The sequence below is a fragment of the Mastigoproctus giganteus genome, chromosome 6, assembly GCF_048544385.1.
Source record: "Mastigoproctus giganteus isolate SK-2022 chromosome 6, ASM4854438v1, whole genome shotgun sequence".
Classification (NCBI taxonomy): domain Eukaryota; kingdom Metazoa; phylum Arthropoda; class Arachnida; order Uropygi; family Thelyphonidae; genus Mastigoproctus; species Mastigoproctus giganteus.
In genome coordinates this window covers 28,374,496-28,395,974 of record NC_143580.1, presented here as the reverse complement: position 1 = coordinate 28,395,974, position 21,479 = coordinate 28,374,496, and the positions used below count along the sequence as shown (strand labels likewise).

Below are 21,479 nucleotides of genomic sequence, written 5' to 3'. Positions count from 1 at the left end.
AAATTAACATCTCAAATCAAAATGTTAATGAAATCTTCTGCTAGTCACTTTCCACTTTGTTTAGCTTAAAATTTTTTGTCCATTTCAAATGCACTAAATGCGGAAGAGATAAGATAATCTTGGCAAGCTTGCATATCTTTTCAAAATATTCTTTCAAAATCAATATAATGCAGTGTAAAATATGTACACTTGTGTAACTGCTGTATTCATTACTCTTCACCTTTGTATACTGATACATCCTATACATTATACAGGATGTACCTATATGCAGAGAACTCACAAAACTTTAATATCTTAAAAACTAGACATACTGGAACTCCAGATCCAACTATAACATTGAAATTGCTCAATGCCAATACCTGGACATAATGTTCCAAATTCTGGAAAATCTGCAGAATGACCATGTTGACTGTTGCTAAAGCCTATGAATGGTGGTATCAGTAATAGTACAATGATGTAAGAAATTAAACATATACATTATTATAAAAAAAAAACCCCAAACACTAAATGGAAGCTTATTCTTGCAATTAATTACTCCCCACCTAAAGGCAAATTTATCCTACAATTTCAATTTATTCCCTTGTGAAAGAGTAAAGATACCACCAACACTAAGTTTACTGTAACTGGCCTTAAACAATTCAAGTACCAGGCAGGTGCCTGTTATCCTCTGGACCAATATCTTAAGTTTTATTTCTGTATAATTTTTCCTTCAGTAATCCCAACAAGAAAATGTCTGCAAGAGATAAATCTGACAGGTTGGATGGCCAGAATTCTGTCTAAGCTGTCAATTAATTCGGTTACCATCAGTCAGTTCTCAGTAGTTCCGAGTCATGCCTGGAGTATTATGAATATTGATGGGCAACACTTTTATGAATTGGCTCTTTCACAAATCATGAGATATGTTTTGTGTGTTTTCTACAGGGAAGGGGACTATAAAGTCCTTTCTCGCCTATAAAAATGAAAAAACCTGCTGGTTTTCTGGAATTTGGAGAGTTGTGAAGACTGAATAAAGCATAGAAAATTTCTGTTGTTTTGAAACTTTTTACTCATTACTGAAATGGAATGCTCTTTTAAAATCTTATAGCTCCAAACGACATGGAATGTTAATCAATAAGACTCAGCATGTGAGGATTATATTGTTTATAGTAAATAAAGTTCCCTATAACGAATATCAGTCAAACTCCCGTCCGCTCGAATTAACTGGAAATGGGACTCATCGGACCAGGAGACCAGTCTCCAATCACCAGAAGTCCAGTGCTGATGTTCTTTTGCCCAGCTGAGGCGTAGAGTGCTCTGTTGTGGTGTTAGCATGGAACTGGTGGTTCAGCGGCTTCCATAACCTATTGCAGCTAATGATTGCCTGACAATCTTGGTGGAGATGTTTCTGGAACCTCCCTAGTTGAAAGTGATTTGTACTTTACAATAAACTTTGCACATATCACTAAACTGGTTAGTGGTAGGATCAAAGTAACATTTGTATTCTTCTTAAGGGTTAAAATGAGATACAAAAGGTGAACTGTAAAGGTGAATGACCCAGAGGACTTCCAATGATCACTGATCAGTCAAGTACAATCAGAAAGAATGTAATGGAAGCAATGTACAAGAGGCTAGTGATGATGAAACATGTTTCAATAAACTTAGATTTCGTGTCACCCTAATACAGAGGATGATGAGTTTCATTTTGGGATGCAATGTATATAGGAGGGCAGAGAGGAACGGAAGTTATGTTTCTGAGACAAAGTTACCTAAATGTGGTAATCATACCCTGATTCAGAGCAGTGTCTGTGTGGTGTGGTGTGAGATACTTAGTGGTAAGCAAAATTAAGTGTGAAGGTATGATACAGGATATGTTGCATGATATGTTGCATGTAACTTGAATAAACAAGTAAATCAGAGTGTTTGTTAAGGGGAATATTTCAATTTACCACTTATTGAAAGAAAATAGTGGACTGGTAACTTGAACCCAGGAGTAAATTTTCTGAAACAATGACTGTTATTTTTATCAACATGTCATGGCGAGTACAAAGGGAAAGAATATTCTTAATCTGGTTATCATCAGTTCTCAGTAGTTCCGAGTCATGCATGGAGTATTCTGAATACAAATCATGATATATGTTTTGTGTGTTTTTACAGGGAACTGGGGCTATAAAGTCCTTTCTCACCTTTAAAAATTAACTCAAAAACTGTAGGTCATATTGAAAAACATTTTTAGCATTGTAATCAGTACACATGGGAGTTTAAAAAAAAAAAAAAAAAAAAAAGTTTGAAATTTGACCACGGTATGGTGAAATTTCCTGGATGTATAAACTTGTCAATCATCCACAGGCAAAATCACAATAGTTTTTGCCAGTCTTGTTGTTCCAATTGACGTAGATGTTTGATTTTATAGGGAAATAGCTAGAGGCCTATTTTCAAGGCTTTATGTATTATGCTCCAGGGAATATCAGTCACATGAGGCATACGACAAGCACAAGATCTCAACGAATTTGACTGAGCTCGTTGTTGCACCTCATCTATTCTTTGAATCACTTTTTGCAATGCCAACAGAATAACCACCCCTAAGTTTAGATTATGTTATACAATAAAGGCTACAATAACACTATTGTTATTCTTGTAAAAAAAGATTAATGAAATGCACTTTATCTTTAGGTAACATTTTAAAAACAAACTCGATTGAACTTGCGCTATGGTGTCAAATATTTTTTCCCCGTGATGATGAAGAATAAGACCAAGATGAGTAAACACTTGAATTCTCTGAGCCCCTAGGTCTTTTTGCTTACTATCTTGAGTTTAGCACAGTACTTTACATTTATACTGGTAAATCTCTGTTGCCACTCTTCAGCAATTATTTTATCTAGATTTTATCTCTTGAAGTAGAATACCCTGATTACCAATAACTACAGAACACTCTTTTGCATTATCCACAAACTTGAAACACATACATTAATAATATATAGAAATAGAGAGGAATTAATAGAATTTTATAGGGTAGTAGCTAAAAGGTAACAAAGCACTTGCAGCTGATGCAAGTGCTTTGTTACCTTTTAGCTACAGCAATTTCTCTTTCACATTCCTTTTTATTATTATAAAATCAACTCTAATACTGTATTTAATAGACTTCTGCTAATAACATTTCTAACTTCTTCATGCATGAATGCAGATGCATAATTTTTATATTCAATTTATCAAAAATCTGTACAGGACCATCAATAGTCATGCTATTTTTGTATTCATTACACCAATGTAATTCATCCTTTTCTTTCTATTGTTAATATAGACAAAGAATTCCTTGTTGCTTTTCTTTACATTCTTAACCAAACATTAAGCATTTGGCTACTCCTTAAATATTCTGTTATATTCAGTGAAAACGGTCAACTTCATGTTAACAAATCAATTTTTAAATATTTATATAATTAGAAAAATAAACAAATCTGCATAAATAAGATGCTTAAAAGCATTTACAAATTGCATTTCTTAAGCAGTGGAGAGAGAGAAAAGGAGGGAAAAAAGAAAAAGAAAAAAAAAAGCAAATTCTGAATTTAAAAGCCGTTAAATTTAAACTAATCTCACCAATTAAAATTTAAAGTTCTCTGCTTAATTAGTTATTTTTTTCATTAGTATTGGGTAACATAGTCTGTTTCCTGACTTGGCAGTAATTCATTAAAGTGCAAATTCAAAGTAACCCAATCTTCTTTCACAAACAAGTTCTCTCAAAAAATGGAAAATTTAAACACATATTTATACAAACCTAACCTTTTAACAACACATGATTACAATATACTAGACAAACTATTTGCCAACCAATACACTAAACTCCATACATGTTGTTAACGCCACTTTGAGTGAGTGAGTGAGTGAGTGTGAGTGTGAGTGTGTGTGTGTGTGTGTGAGAGAGAGAGAGAGAGAGAGAGGGAGAAATTGAAATTAAGATATTAAAGTTAAATTTTGTAATGAAATGCAAGGAATCACGTCAAAAACAATTTAAGAAAAGTGATTATTAAATATTGCATATAATTTTTCAATTGATTTCGTGTGACGTCTAGTAAATAATTCTTTTGTGAAGCAAGTTCAATTTTTCTAATTTAAGTATGTTACATTCAAGATATATAATGATTTTGAAAGTTATGGGTCTAATTTTGATTTGAGTGCTTCATAGAGGATAGATACATGTATTGGTATATTTGAAAAAATATATTTTATAACACCGCCCATGATTAGGTACCAAAGGTACAAGCGCCGGCATACAATCACCACATGTGGGATAAACATGAGCAGAACATTACATCAGCTTTTATGTGCACACTGTTAAATTTAGTAGGTCTGTAATTGAAACCCTCCCCATATTTCTGTACTTGAAAAGTAACACAAGCTTGACTAAAAACAGATGATTACCTGCCAACTCTCCTGATTTTCCAATCAGATGAAAGTTGATTAAATCAGATGGGTTGGCAATATGCATTTTTGTTCAAATTATGATTTTAAAAGCAAAATATGCAGTGTATACATTCTTTTCCCCCTTATCCCCAAGTCAGAAGTTAGCTATCACTGTTATGAATTAAAAACTGAATTAAAGTGAAGAATAAGCTTGAGTTACACACCTTCTCAATCCAGCAAGAACAATAAACTGTCCATTTGGCGACCAAAACAGATGATTGCATTGTTTCCTTTCAAACTTTTCTGTAACAAATAAAAATACGCAACTTTAGAGGCTGAAAATGAAAAGGGAAACTTGTACTCTGAGCCTTTAACTGCTTTTAAATAGTATTTAAAAAAGCTGTTGTAAAATTAAAAGATAAGACTTTGTCTTAGTAAGCTAATGAATTTCAAAAGTGTAATATAGTAATAACCAGCAATCTAGATAACTTAAGCAAATGAACAAATGCATTTATGTTTGTTATGTACCAACATTAATATCAGTTTGTTAAGCCAAGACATAGTACAGGAGCAGGCCTTCTTCTGAACAGCCATATGCAAGAAAGGTACATATGCAACACTGCTAATATCTACGGCAGCATACATTGGTATATTTATTTTAAAAATGCTTGTTAAATCTTGAATTTTAAGAGAATTTAAATGAACTGTCAATGACAGCATTAAATAATATTTTACACCACTGTTTGAAATCTTCACAGGTGGCTATGTCAATATTCCTATTTTAGAAATGGTCATAAACCTTGAATTTAACAGAAATTAATTAAACAAAGTTTTTGAAATAATCTGTCCCAGAGATGATTATTGTGTTTGTGGCGTTGGGGGGTAGTGAAAGCAATCCCAACAGTTTTTCATGATAAATTACACATATTTTTTAAATTACTTTCCACTAATAAATCAATTACTAAAAGGACTTTTGTGATAGCTTGTATAGATTCCAATAGTTTAGAATAATTTTCAATTTAGATTTATAATTTCTTGTTTTAAACTATGGCACTGAGAAAAGTAAAAAATTACAATTCTACAAATAGGATATTTTGTTTAAAATAGAGATACGACTGTAAAAAAAAAAAAAAGTGTCAGGTTGACCTTGTTTAAAATATTTTGGTATATGATAAATGTAAACAGTTCCATAAATTATATATGTTCTAAAAAACATAATACCACACAATAACATGATATTTAACTCAAAATGGAATGGATATTTTATATTTTCCATTTTTCAAATACCATTCTAAAATCTAAGGAAGTGCATCCATTAACACAGATGGAAGCTTATTTGGAAGATCTTTATGCCAAACATGATCAAAAGCCTTTGAAATGGCATTTGCTTGAGTTTCCCCAAACATTTCCATTGATTTGTCCACAAATGGGTAACATAAGTCAGTATATCACCAGTGGATCGGCACTGATGGAATCTACTGGTGATCATAGATCAGACGGGAGGTTTTGAGATAATTTGGATTAGTCCATCGAGTTCGTGGTTAATGGATTTCTCCATTACTTTAGAAAGAGTAGAAGTAAGTGCAATGGAACAATAATAGATGGGAAGGATTTTTCCCCTTTTTAGGAACTGGCTGGATATGAGCAAATTTCCAAGCAGAAGAAAAAACACCAGTGGAATAAGAAAGTGTAAAAAGGCAATATAGAACAGGGGTAAGCTCAGGAGCACAGCTTTTGAGAACAAGTGAAGAAATACCATCAGGACCAGTAGCTTTCTTAGCATTAAAATTCTTCTGACGTCCTTTCAATGGAATATGATAGAAGGGACTGAGTGGAGTGTACCAGGATTGGTAGGTGGTTTACCAAGATCATCAATACAAAAGTTAGAAGAAAAGTAGGATCCGAGCAGGTCAACTTCAACTTTAGCTGATGTGGCAATATCAGTTTTAGCAGAGGTGGGAGTACAGATGGGCAAATGTTGTGGCCAACACCTTTTTTGGCAGGAGAGGAGAATGCTTGACTACCATTTGGACAAGAAGCAAATTGTCTACTCTTAGCCTGTTCAAAATCTAGTTTGGACTAATTAATAAACTGCTTTACAATTATTGCAAGCTTTGGTGTAGGCAGAAAATGAACCTGGAGATCTGAATGCAAAGCTAATTGTGGTATGCAATATTCTTATCTTGAACAGTCTTAGCACATTTATTGGAAAACCAAGGTTTAAAGAAAGGACAAGATTTTAAGGTGTGGTATTGATTAAAGGATTTCATCTCTAAAAGAATAATTTCACTGACATAATCTGAGCAAACACTCTCAGATATGCCAGACAAGCTGTACTTGCTACTTGGGAGTCTAAAACGCTGATCGAACTGATATTCGGGTGCCATTCAAGTCTAGTGGACCCAATTTCTGTGAAGTCTGGAAGGTCTGTAATAGCCAAATCTTCTGCTTGCACTTTCACGATGATGGGACTGTTAGTAATCCTGGGTATAACCCCCATTCACAATCACACTGTGGGTGACCACCCAGGTGTGCAACCACCAATGTAAGCAGGGGTCGAGGATTGGCATCCACACCACATGGAGGAATGCCACCACTCTGTGTTACCAGGCAATACTAGGTGGTAGATGACTCTCATCAACAGGTGCAATACCACCACTTTGTTTATTGGAAGCTTGAAGTGGTGGAACCCATGTTTAGTCTCCAGAGCTAATTTCTGGTCAACATTTCCCCACCTCTTCCATCATGCAGTATGACTGATGACTTTTGAGGTTATGATAGACATCATGGTGAGATCCAATCTTCTTTACATTTCGAGTGTAGACCTCTAAAACGGTGTGCGCAGCTTGGCCGCTAGTTAGTACACTGGACCGAACCTATTGGTAACTCTTTAGGAGGCTTCCAGATTAGCTAGTGTATAATCTTGTTACCTTTACTCTGCCAAATAGTGACTGGAGGGAGTCACTCCAGTCACTATTTGGCAGAGTAAAGGTAACAAATAGTGACTGGAGGGAGTCAAAGTAGTGTGTATGCAGGAGAGGGCATTGTCGAGGCCACGTTATGTCAACGATCTGGATATATTCTTACCATATGTATGCCATATCCAAAAATTTCATTACTTCATACAGCATGTCACTCCCCACCAATTTTTCTTACTATTGAATGCACCATGAATTGTCAAACTAATAGAGTAAGCTTATCTGTGAAAAGATCTAAACCTCCCAAACACTTCCTAGTTCATTTCACAAATAAATGTGGTATCAATTCTAATCTCAATGATGTCCATTTCCACTTGCAGTCTGCCAAACCCCATGTACCTTTTCTGACAGAATCTCAGTTATCGGCTGATTCAACTACTGCTCATCTCAGTTGCCCAAATTATTCGCTGTATGATTCCTTTTGCCTCAAAAGTGGTACTTGTGCATATGTCTGTTCCGATATTCCCTGTCAGAGACTTGGCAATTTGGAATCTCCTCTTTTTGATCTTCTCTGGCTTAAAATCTCTCTACATCATTCTGTCAAATTCATCTGTTGTCTCTACTCTTCTCCCAACTCCACTAATCGCTAGGAGCTCTTCGACTTCCTCTTTTTGCAACTTGACTTTCTCCAGTCCAAATTTCCTAACAGTCAGGTAATTTTCCTTGGTGATTTTAATGTTAACGACTCGAGCTGGCTTCCATTTTCTAGTAACACATACCCAGCTGGTTGAGATGTTGAGGCTTTTGCATTACTAATGACCTTGCACAGATGTTTATTTACCTACAAGAATACCAGACAATCCTAACCATACAGCCAACACACGTGTTCTTTTTCAAACAAACAACCCTTCTAAGTACACATTCGAAGTGAGTGGTCCTTTAGGCACCTCAGATCACAACTTGGTGATTGTCTCTTCTCCAATGGAGCGTTTATCTCACGGCTATTCCCAACCTCGTGTTGTTTGGCATTACAAGAATGCAAAATGGGATGACCTGGGAGATTTCTATTCTTCTTTTCCTTGGTCGGACTACTGTTTCAAAACTTCTGATGTCAGTATTTGTTCAGATCATGTGAGTTAAATTATTCTTGTAGGAATGGAATCCTATATCCCACACGCCACTTTAAAATCTCGTAGTAGTGGCATGTGATGTAAGAAAGCAAGTATATGAGCTTAAGAGACTTTCAGCAAAAAAAAAAAAAAAAAATACAAAACAATTCCCTCTAAATGTTTGTCCAGTTCCTCCTTAAATTTATTTAACCTATCAACTTCCACAATGCCAGATGGAAGTTTGTTCTAGAAATTAACCACCCGCTGGCTAAAGGCAAATTTCCGCACATCTATTCTATATCTGTCTTTTCTTAATTTGAATTTTTGCCTCCTTAGGTTCGTAATCTGAACAAGGGGAAGGATCCCATCAGAATTCAGCTTGCTCAACCCATTCAAGGCCTTATACATCTCAATCAGATCACTGTGCAGGTGCCTAGTCTTCAGTCGCTGCAATTTGCAGAACTTAAGCCTCTCTTGGTAAGAGGATCCCTCCATCTCCCTCACCAATCTTGTTGCACTTCTCTGTGCATGCTCAAGCAAATCTGCATCCTTCCTAAAATGAGGCCTCCAGACCTCTACGCAGTACTCAAGGTGTGGCCTGACCATTGCCTCAAACAGAAGGACAATCACCTCCTTTTCCCTGCTAGCAATATTCCTGTATATCATTGACAAAACCCCCAAGACCTGCCCTGGCAGCATGTCTGCACTGCTCAGAAAACTTCATATCTGACTGCACAATTACTCCCAGGTCTTTTTCATTTTCTACCACCTTAAGTGTAGTACCACACAGTTGGTACATTTCTCTGGGTTTACTTCTACCCATATGCAATACTTTGCATTTATCAATGCTAAACTTCAGTTACAGCTTCTCAGCCCATCTGCCCAAATTTTCTAGATCCTGTTGCAGTAGCACACGGTCAACCTTTGTATCATCTGCAAACTTCAACACTAAGCTTGATATACCTTCAGCAATATCACTGATAAATATACAAAACAACAGTGGACCCAACACTGAACCCTGTGGGACTCCACTAATAACTCTTTGTTATTTGGTTTTTAGGAGCATTAGCAACTAAGACCATATTGCTCCGGGGATATGTGGTGGTCATTCCCTGACCTTTCCGCATCCTCCGTATTTGGTGGGCACGGGCTCGAACCCCGGTGTAATCAAGAAGCATATGTTATGCACTGCTGCTCCTGCCCACCTGGCCCCACTAATAACAGCAGTCCACGAAGAGCAGCACCCATTGATTACCATCCTCTGTCTTCTCCCACTCAACCATCCTTTTATCCATTGTAGCAACGTACCCTTAATACCATTCTGCTCCAACTTGTACAGTAGTCATCCATGCGCAACAGTGTCAAAAGCTTTCCTGAAATCCAAGTATATATCAAAATTATTTTTTGCATCCAGTTCCTTTGTAATCACATCATAATATCCTATCAAATTTGTCAGACAAGACTTTCCCTTAACAAACCCATGCTGTGTTTATATTTGTTGTTATTTTGGTTTTTAGGAGCATTAGCAACTAAGGCTATATTGCTCTGGGATATGCGGTGGTGAAAGTTTCGAACCCTGGTCTAATTAAGAAGCGTGTTCTATGTGTTCAAAGGTGCCTCCGTAACCACCTGGTTACGGAGGCACCTTTGAACCCCAGTCTAATCAAGAAGCGTGTGCCATGCACTGCTGCTCCTGCCCACCCGCTACGGAGGTGCCAGAGTTTATATAAGTAAAGAAATCCTTGCTGTTTTTCTTGGCATACTTTGCCAAAAATTTCTCGTAATCTGCCTTTGCCTGCCTAACCTCCTTTGTGCCTTGATTACAGACTAGCTTATATCTGCAATAGGCTTCTGTAGATATTTATCTAAACCTTGGTTTTCCAATAAATGCGTTAAGGCCGTTCAGGAGAAGAATGAAGCACATCGTAATTGGCTTGTTTCCAATTCTTCAGTTCCAATTTCTGCCTACATCAAAGCTCGCAACAATTGTAAAGCAATCATTAACAAGTCCAAACTAGATTTTGAACAGGTTAAGAGTAGAAAACTTGCTTCTTGCCCTGATGGTAGCCGAGCATTCTGGTCTCTTGCCATAGCTATTGGCCACAACTTTTGCCCATCTCTGCTCCACCTCTGTCAAAACCAGATGGTTCTGTTGTCACTTCAATCAAGGATAAAGCTGACCCGCTAGCATCCCAGTTTTCTTCCAACTCATGTATTAATGATCTTGGTAAAACACCTCCCACTGTTCCCAACACCCTCCATTCGATGCCTCCTGTGGTCTTCCATCAAAAGGATGTCAGAAGGATTTTGACGAATCTTGATGCTAAGAAAGCTTGTTCTCAAAACCTGTGCTCCCGAACTTACCCCTATTCTTTGCCGCCTTTTTTCACTTTCTTATTCCAAAGGTGTTTTTCCTTCTGCTTGGAAATTTGCTCACATCCAGTCAGTTCCTAAAAAGGGTGACAAATTCCTCCCGTCCAATTATCGTCCCATTGCAATTACTTCTACTCTTTCTAAAGTAATGAAGAAATCAATTTACTGTCAACTCTTAATCTACCTAAAAACCTTCCTTCTGATCAATGATCGCCAGTATGGACTTTGTCAGTGTCGATCCACTGGTGATATTCTGGCTTATGTTACCCATTTATGGACAAATTCAATGGAAAAATTCGGTGAAACACAAGCAGTTGCTCTATACATCTCAAAGGCTTTTGATGGTGTTTGGCATAAAGGTCTTGTAAACAAGCTTCCATCTTATGGTTTGCCAACTGTTTTTTGTAATTGCTTATCCAGTTTTCTCTCTGATCACTCACTGAGGGTGATGGTAGATGGCTCTCTGTCTTCTAACTTCTCCACTAATGCTGGTGTCACCCAAAGTTCAGTTCTTTCCCCCACACTTTTTCTCTTGTATATTAATGACTTTCTTCCATCGACTGGAAATCCTATCCATAGTTTTGCCGATGACACTGCATTCTACTTCTCGAATATCCGCTATGAATTCCTTAAATGCCGATCTTCAGGTAATTCTCCAGTGGGGCAAAGACAGCTTAGTTGATTTCAATCCTTCGAAAACTCAGTCTTATCTTATATCTTGCAAAAAGGATTCATATACTCCTATGTTTATCTTTGGTGATACTCCGATTTCTCGGCAAGTCGATATATCTCTTTTGGGGATTACCCTGACTTCTAATCTCTCTTGGCACAAGCACATTACAAATATTGCTTTCTCTGCATCTAAAAAAAAAAACAAAAAAAAAAAAAAACACCTTTGGTTTTTCTTTTGCTCTCGACGTTAGTTTTCTTCAAAACAGCTGTTCACTCTGTACAAATTGCAAATCAGCCCTACCATGGGATATTGTTCCAACATCTGGGGTGGTGCCCACAAAACCTCTCTCAGACTGCTTGATTCTTAGGTTAATTGTTAGGTTAATTAATGTTAACTTGATTCTTGTTATGTTAATTAATGATTCATTTCTAACAGTCTCTCCACTCGCTGTCTCATAGACATACTGTTTCTGCTGCATGCCTCTTCTACAGATACTTCCATGGGTACTGTTCTTCTGAATTGGCTTCTATAATTCCCGCTCTATCTTTAAAAACAGTCCGAACATGTGCTGCCACCAGCCAACATCCATTTATTGTCCAACTTCAAATTCACAGAACCAACTTTTCACCTTCCTCGTTTATTCATTCAACTACCGTTTCTGGAACAAGCTTCCTTCACACATCTTTCCTGAAAATTACACTCTACAAAGTTCAAGTCTGATGTCAACAAATATCTTCTCTCATTTTCTCAACCTCCAACCCAAGCACGGTACTAGGTACTAATACCTCTCGTGTTTGGGGTTTGCATAGAAAAAAAAAAAAAAAAAAAAAAAACGTTAAACTTACAAGGCATCCTAAATTCAAAAATTGATGAAATTACAGCTTCATAAACTTTCGAGGTTAATTGTATTTATTTTTCTGTACAGAAGGAAAATAATATCATTTGTGATGCACTCAGGTAAAGTAGACATTATGACTGAATATATTTTGCTAGAGTATAATAAATATTATAGTGAAAATACTATATTGAAAACAGTTTACTTATAGTTAACGACTCTTAAGAGAGGGACTAATCTTAATTAAACTGACTTCTCAAAATTGTTAAATTCTACTTACTTAAAAGGGTAACTGTACTCCCTGCTTTGATGCCATAAAAACTGACACTTATATGAGGGCTATCTCCATGAATTATTGCAAATTTGCTACCTACTGGTTCCCAAGCAAACGCTATTATATTTTCTGTGGAATAAAAAGATTCAGTGGGTCAACCACATTTGTCCATTCATAACAATAATTAAATTAAACAAAACAAGCATCATTCAGGTTTACCACAATAACTAAATAATCTTACTGAAAGTACAGAATTATTAATGAAAGGTGAAGGAAAGAACAGTAACCATTCAAAGCAAATAATAATTCATTTTTTTAAAAAATAATTGTTCCAAGATGTACAAACATTTAATATTATTTAAGGTTTATTAACCTTAAATAATTGTTTCAAGATTAAACCTTTAAAGAATTATTATGGAATTTGAATGAAAGAACAGTAAACCATTATTCAGTTTCATTTCAAAAATGAAGGTTTACCTGTTTAGTGTTTCTAAAACACTAAGTTTTAGAAAAATTAGTGTTCCTTTCTGTGTATCTGATAATGTAAAGGATTTTGATAATATTGTTTGGATTTGCAGTAAGGCAACTTAAGTCAGGAGATAGACAGGGATAAATATAACACCTTGACCTGAGACAAGTAGATTTAACCATGCCAACTTTACTGCTTTTAACAGAGGTTTCTAGTATTCGTGTGCCATTTACATTTTTAAAGCAAGTTTAATTTACACTGAGTAGACAGAAATCATGGGATACTTACCTAGTGGTAGGCCCATCTTTTACTGGTGTAAGGGCAGTCACATAGAGAGGCATTGAGTCCACAAGTTCACGAAAGCGTTTCACAGGTATTTCCATGTCTGCTGCACCGCTGTCCATAATTCCGTCACATTCCTGGAGGATCAAAAGCTCGAACAGACTGTTCTACAGCATCTGAAAGTTGCTTCACAGGGTTCATGCCCAGTGAAAGGGGAAGCCATTCCATGATGGTAGAATCTGCGGAATTCTATTTGAACCATGTTCTAGTCATCATGGTTCTGTGGGTGCACGATGACCATGAAGGGACGCAGATGGCCTACAAGGATGGACACGTAACCTGGACAGTTCAGAGATACGTCTAGATGTACCAGAGGTCCCAATGTGTCCCAGTTGAATATGCCCCAGACCATTACCAACCGTACACTTGCCTGAACAGTTTCTTGTTGACAGGACGGGTGCATAGCTTTGTGCAGTTTTCACTAGATAAATGGACCAGAAGACCCATCTGCAATCATCCAAAGCCCAGTGCTGATGTTCTTTCGCCCAGTTGAGGCAGAGAGTCTGGTGTTGTGGTGTTAGCAATGGAACTCTGGTGTGTTGGCGGCTCCCATAACCCATTGCAGCTAATGATCACCTGATAGTTTTGGTGGAGATATTTCCGGCACCTCCCTTGTTGAAGTCAGTGGTGATTTGTGCCACTGTCACTCTCCAGTTGGCTGAAACAATGTGAAACAGATGTTGACAGCCACATTCATCCACCACCTTTCCCCACCCACAGTGCTGTCCATGATGAGATGTTATTCTGGAAATAGTGTATTCTTGATACACTCTTGATATTGTCGAACAGGGATGGTGCCATTTCTGTACCACCTCTGCAATACAGTGACCCATGCATCGGATATCCCCCATCATCCCTCTTTCAAAGTCGGTTAACTCACAATGTTTATCCATACTGACAACGAATTACCATCTATGTGAATGCAGTTTACCCATATAACTGCCAAGCAGTGGGTTCATCCACTAGAGAGAGGGGTGACAGTGTCACATTGCCCAGGAACCCCATGAATTCTGTCCTTTCAGTGTATTTCAGGATTTTCATCTAGTTTATGTTATTGTTATTTTTTTTACACATTTTTCACACAAGTTCTTTGCGTATACATTACATTTGTTTATTAACACAGGTTTCAAGAACCACCATTAGGTGATTTAAGCCCATATTGTATTTAGTGGATAAAATAGTGGATTATTTAGTATCAATCATTTGTTCAGTACATTACTTTCAGTTATTTTTTTTTAACAAGTAGTGGTAGAAAGTTTTTTTTACTGATTTTTACACTTTTAAACAGTTAATTATTGTTGTTTTATTGGGATTTACTGTGCAAGGGCAGTAGGGTCTAATGCACCTAAAATGGTTGTCTAATTACTTGCTTTAAAAATATTTTTGGAAATGAACAGTTTACTTAAGAGGTAGTGTCTTTTTTGTGATTACTGTTCTTTCTAAATGCACAGGATGTCAGACACCATCATCAATATGGCAAGGGGAGCCTTCCAATTTATAGGTAGAAAAATTTATTTTTCACTTGAAATGTTTTTCAATTGAAGTCCTCCATTTTTCATTAAATCACACGCCATTTAATGGTAGTTTGTTTCTGTGGTTCTGTACTGAACAGATGCATTAAAAATAACAATATTTAATAGCAGTTGATCTGTACAGAAAATGTGATAGCCAGATTTATCCTGAGGAGAGAAAATATGCCATATTTCCTGGACCAGAAACGGACATTTTATTTTCCTTAAAAATACTGCATAAACTTCACTTCCTCTGTATTTTATGGTCTCAAGGTATAATAAGTGCATGCAGAATCTTTTTATAGCTGTGACTAGAAATAAATAGTTTTGTAACTTTCACTGAAACAGAAAAATAAGTAATAGATTTAACGCTCAAAAGTGTGCACTCATGCAAAGAGTGATGTCAATGTCAGTTTTAGTATTCTTTCATTACCATTTTTGCTTTTAATTTTCATTACTGATTGTATTAGAATTGGAGAAGTATACGCATAAAACAAATCAGATTCAACCGATTGCTTGTATACTTTTTGTAGCAGCATACGTGCTTGAAACAGATTGATGAAGGGAAAAAAAAAAAAAAAAATATATATATATATATATATATTTTTTTTTTTTATGTAAAAATTTGTGTATTATAGTTAAAAGTCATTGTCTGGCTGTTTAGCTAATGGGAGGCAAAATTACAATAGAAATAGACACTTCTGCCCTCGTATTACACAAATAGCTCAAAGTTCGGAAGAATTTTAGTTGTAGGAGAGTAAAAAGTGTATGACTGAAGAATAAAAAGCTGGTGCTCAGGTTATCCGAAATTTCTCATCTGTGTTAGTAATGGCCCTGGACCGAACCCTGGTCCAGGGCCGAACTTTCCTACAACTAAAATTCTTTCACACTCTGAGCTATTAGTGTAATACAAGAACAGGAATGTATATTTCTATCTTAATTACCTTCCTAATTTCTCCTCCCATTAGCTAAACAGCCAGACAATGACTTTTAACTATAATACACAACATTTACATGAAAAAAAAAAAATATATATATTGAGGTTGTCACAGACATTTTATTTTATTTTATTTTTTAACATATAATATACACAACAGGCATTCGCCCAGTTAAAGTGTATAACAGAGCAAAGGTTGTACAAACATAAAAATAAATGGTAGACTAATATACTTTGTACAATGGAAACGGGAAAAGTTCAATTCACAAAAATAAAAAGATATTCATGACGTCAAGTCCAGCGCTATGTAAACTCGCAAAAAGCAGTTTGCTGCAGGAGACATCATCACACACACACACACGAATTAATGAGGACATCTTTGGGCCAGAACTCATCCGTCAATCGGTCAATTTACTCCAGATAGTTCTGTGAAATTGTTTCTTGTTCACAGCCATATCCAAGTCAAACTTGTTCATGAGTGCCAATGTTCTTTTGAAGAAGGAGTTCCTGGATATCTCTAATCTGGAGTTACCGATGTGGAAAGTAGTCTTCTGTCTAGTAGCCACCACTGGAGCGTGAAGGTCAATATGGCATAGAAGATCCGGCAGGTAAGTTGATCCAGCGAAGATGTGGTACAACAGTTTTAAATCAAGAACAGTTCGCCGAGTTTCCAGAGATTGAAGCTTGAAGTAGGAACAGAGATTCCGGTAGAAGATTCTGTGGTAAAACATGGGGTTACGTCTGGAAAGATAGTGGATAAATTTCATCTGGAGCGATTCTATTTGCTGTATCAAGTATGCATAGTGTGGGTTCCATATAGGAGAAGCAAACTCCACTATAGGGAGTATAGTTGTCTTAAATAGGAGCACAGAGAACTGAGGATCTTGAAATCTGTACGTCTGCCGTTTAATGAAGCCAATTTGTTTTTTCGCTTGGTTCAATATATTCCTAACGTGTTTTTCAAACCCACATGTAGCGGTAAAAGTAACTCCCAGATCTTTAACTTCGTCAACTCTGGAAATCGGCATCTCCTTGATGTAATATTCATTAACTAAAGGCTTAGTTTTCCTCGTAGCGGAAAAGGAAATAGAGCTGCACTTCATAGTATTAACCTCCAAACCATTCAAAGCAACCCAATCAGCAAAAGAGTTGAGAGCAGTCTGAAGGTTAACTGCATCATCTGGACTGCAGATAGGTGAATATAGTTTCACATCATCGGCAAACATTAGTATCTAGATACCACCTCTCTCAACAAATTGCGGTAGATCTTTGATAAAGATGGTGAATAAAAGAGGCCCAAGAGATGATCCCTGTGGTACTCCTCTCGATGGAAAAAATTCCCTTGAGACTTCCTGTCCGATGATCACTGTATGTTTTCGATATGAGATATAACTCATCAACCAGGATAATAAAGGGTCAAGTATTCCATAGTGGCTTAGTTTTTGGGCAAGTTGATTATGCGGGACACTGTCGAAAGCCTTAGTAAGGTCTGTGTAGATCACATCAACCTGTCCCCCGCGATCGACGGTGTCTAGAACCTGTTGCCAGATGGTGAGAAGATTAGTGGTAGTTGATCGGCCCCTGGTGAAGCCATGTTGGCAGTCGCTGATGAAGTGATTAAAATATTCCATTAATCGGTGGTGAATGACAGTGTCCAGAATTTTTGCCAGCGAGTTCATAAGGCAGATGGGACGGTAATTCTCTAGTGAGTGGTTTGCACTTCTCTTTGGGATAGGAATAATATTAACAGTTTTGAAGTGAGTGGGGTAGATACCAGACTTAACGGAAAGATTGAATATATGCAATATTATATATTTAAGTTGTGGAAAGCATTTCTTCCACAAGATAAGTGGAATCTTATCTGGGCCTGCAGAAAAATCTTTTGTTAGTTTATGAAGCGCTTGAATGATATCGTCTGTGTCCACCGAGAGATTATTCAGTGTATCATCCTTAACAACTTGAAATTGATAAGCTGAAGCAGCAGTAGCTGCTGTTTTCTCTGAAAAGGAGGAGAAAAAGGTCGCAAAAAGATCTGCTTTAGTTTTGTCAGGTTATAGGCTTGCCATCGGAATCAATGATCCTTGTTCCTGTTGAGCAGTTATTAGAATTCTTTAGCATGTTCCAGAATGGCTTTAGGTCTCCATTTACTGTGAAACTGTGTTGAATTGATTGCATATAACGAGCGTACTGATTTCTGATCATCCTTTTAACGTTACTTCTGTGTTCCTTGAACAGTGCCATATATGCTTCATCATGTGTCGTCCTAAAGAGTTTTCTGCACTGTTCTTTGGCTCGTATAATCGCAATTATGTCTGTCATGATCCAATGAGGGAATCTATTCCTGTAATTTTTGCTAAGAGGTATGAACTCTTGAATGATAGAGGTGATTGTGCTAATAAGATGATCAGTGACTGCGTCAAGATCATTAATCCGTGGGAAGGAGAACCAATCAATGCAATCGAGCTCACGCCATAATAGTTGCCAGTCTGCTCTCCTAAAGTTCAGCTTGGCTGGAACAGGAGTTGTGCATCTATTCTTCTGTGATATGTCTATTTGACAGCTTAAAGCCTTGTGATCAGACGGCAGAAATGAAACTGCTTCTAAAATACGGATCTGCTTGGATGCAAAAATGAGATCCAGCATTGCCTTGCCTCTAGTACAAGTATTGTTATACTGCTTGAGGCCCATTCTCTCAGATATGTCAGACAAGCTGTACTTGCTACTTGGGAGTCTAAAACGCTGATCGAACTGATATTCGGGTGACACTCAAGTCAAGTGGACCCAATTTCGGCAAAGTTCGGATGGTCTGCGACAGCCAAATCCTCTGCTTGCACCTTCACGATGGTGGGACTGTAGTAATCCTGGGTATAACCTCCATGCACAAGTACATGGTGGGTGACCACCCACACCACATGGAGGAATGCAACCCCTCGATGTTACCAGGCAGTACTAGGTGGTAGATAACTGTCATCAACACCACCACTTTGCTTATTGGAGGCTTGAAGTGGTGGACCCCATGTTTAGTCTCTAGAGCTAACTTCCGGTCAACCCTTCCCTATATCTTCCATCATGCAGTATGATTGATGACTTTTGAGGTAAGGATGAACATCGTGGCGAAATCCAATATTTCTTACATTTCGAGGGTACAGCTCTAAAACGGTGTTCGCAGGCCATCCGCTAGTAAGTATACCGGACTGAACCTATTGGTAACTCTCTAGGAGGCTTCCGGATCAGCAAGTGTATAATCTTGCTACCTCTACTCTGCCAGATAGTGACTGGAGGGAGTCCGAGTAGTGTGTATGCGGGGAGCATTGTCGAGGCCATGTTATGTCAAGAATCTGGGTATATTCTTACCATGTGTATGCTATATCCAAAAATTTCATTACTTCATACAGCATGTCCCACCCCCTTTTTCTTACTATTGAATACATCATGATTCTAAAACTAATAGAGCAAGTTTATCTGCGAAAAGATGTAAACCTCCCAAGCACTTCCTAATTCATTTCACAAATATACGTGGTCAAAATTCTAATCTCAACGATGTCCATTTCCACTTGCAGTCTGCCAAACCCCATGTATTTTTTCTGACAGAATCTCAGTTACTGGTTGATTCAACTACTGCTCATCTCAGATGCTCAAATTATTCACTGTATTTTTTTTATGAAAACCCCAAACACAAAAGGCATCAAAACCTATAGTACTTAGTACTGTGCATGGGTTGAAGGAGAAGTATGGGTGGAAGGGGGTGCCGGAAACTTTGCTCTAGAGACTAAACATGGGTTTCACCACTTCAAGCCTCCAAAGAGCAAAGTGGTGGTATTTCACCGGTTGATGAAAGTCATCTACCACCTTTTCGCATCAAAGGTGGCACATGTGCATATGTCCGTTCTGATATTCCCTGTCAGAGACTTGGCAATTTGGAATCTCCTCTCTTTGATCTTCTCTGGCTTAAAATCTCTCTACCTCATTGTGTCAAATTCATCTGTTGTCTCTACCATTCTCCCAACTCCACTAATCACTTGGAGCTCTTTGACTTTCTCCAGTCCAACTTTCCTAACAGCGAGGTAATTTTCCTTGTTGATTTTAATGTTCACAATTCCAGCTGGCTTCCGTTTTCTAGTCACACCGACCCAGCTGATCGAGATACTGAGGCTTTTGCAATTACTAATGACCTTGCACACATTGTTCATTTACCTGAAAGAATACCGGACAATCTTAATCATACAGCCAATATGCTTGATCTTTTTCTCAAAAACAACCTTTCTAAGTACACGGTCGAAGTGAGAGGTCCTTTAGGAACTTCAGATCACAACTTGGTGATTATCTCTTCTCCAATGGAACCTTTATCTCATGGCTATTCCCAACCTCGTGTTGTTTGGCATTACGAGAATGCAAAATGGGATGACATGCAAGACTTCTTTTCTTCTTTTCCTTGGTCTGATTACTGTTTCAAAACTTCTGAAGTTAATGTTTGCTCAGATCGTGTCAGTGAAATTATTCTGGCAGGAATGGAATCCTTTATCCCACACTCCACTTTAAAATCTGGTCCTTTATCTAAACCTTGGTTTTCCAATAAATGTGCTAAGGCTGTTCAAAAAGAATGTTGCATATTCCCTGTCAGAATTCTTCAGTTTAATTTTCTGCCTACACCAAAGCTCACAACAATTGTAAAGCAGTTATTAATCAGTCCAAACTAGTGTTTGAACAGGTTAAGAGTATAAAACTTGCTTCTTGCCCTAATGGTAGCCGAGCATTCTGGTCTCTTGCCAAAGCTATTGGCTGCAACTTTAGTCCATCATTGCTCCCACCTCTGTCCAAACCAGATGGTTCTGTTGTCACTTCAGCCAAGGATAAAGCTGACTTGCTAGCATCCCATTTTTCTTCCAACTCATGTATTAATGATCTTGGTAAAACACCTCCCACCATTCCCAACACGCTCCATTCAATGCCTCCTGTGGTATTCCATCCTTTTGACGGAAGACCACGCTCCATTCAATGCCTCCTGTGGTCTTCTGTCAAAAGGATGTCAGAAGGATTTTGATGAATCTTGATACTAAGAAAGCTTGTTCTCAAAACCTGTGCTCCTGAACTTTGCTGCCTTTTTTCACTTTCTTATTCCAAAGGTGTTTTTCCTTCTGCTTGGAAATTTGCTCATATCCAGCCAGTTACTAAAAAAAGGGTGACAAATCTTTCCCATCCAATTATCATCCCATTGCAATTACTTCTACTCTTTCTAAAGTGCCTCAGCATCTCGACCTGCTGGGTCGGTGTGTCTAGAAAATGGAAGCCAGCTGAGTTGTGAACATTAAAATCACCAAGGAAAATTACCTCACTGTTAGGAAAGTTGGACTGGAGAAAGTCAAGTTGCAAAGAGAGGAAGTCAAAGAGCTCCAAGTGATTAGTGGAGTTGGGAGAACGGTAGAGACAACAGATGAATTTGACACAATGAGGTAGAGAGATTTTAAGCCAGAGAAGGTCAAAGAGAGGAGATTCCAAATTGCCAAGTCTCTGACAGGGAATATCAGAACGGACATATGCACAAGTACCATCTTTGAGGCGAAAGGAATCATACAGCGAATAATTTGGGCATCTGAGATGAGCAGTAGTTGAATCAACCGATAACTGAGATTCTGTCAGAAAAAGTACATGTAATGGAGAAATCAA

The 21,479-nt window shown here is 37.5% G+C and overlaps 1 protein-coding gene across 1 annotated transcript in view; it reads right to left on the bottom strand.

Annotated features, from left to right (window-relative positions):
• The window catches only part of eIF3b (eukaryotic translation initiation factor 3 subunit b), a 255,386-nt gene that overhangs the window by 26,004 nt on the left and 207,903 nt on the right, over positions 1-21,479 (bottom strand). The window contains exons 11-12 of the mRNA XM_090375895.1: positions 12,563-12,685; positions 4,599-4,677 (exon numbers count right to left, since the gene is read on the bottom strand). Coding sequence (XP_090232021.1) covers positions 4,599-4,677; positions 12,563-12,685 — 202 coding nt within the window. The remainder of the gene's footprint in view (positions 1-4,598; positions 4,678-12,562; positions 12,686-21,479) is intronic.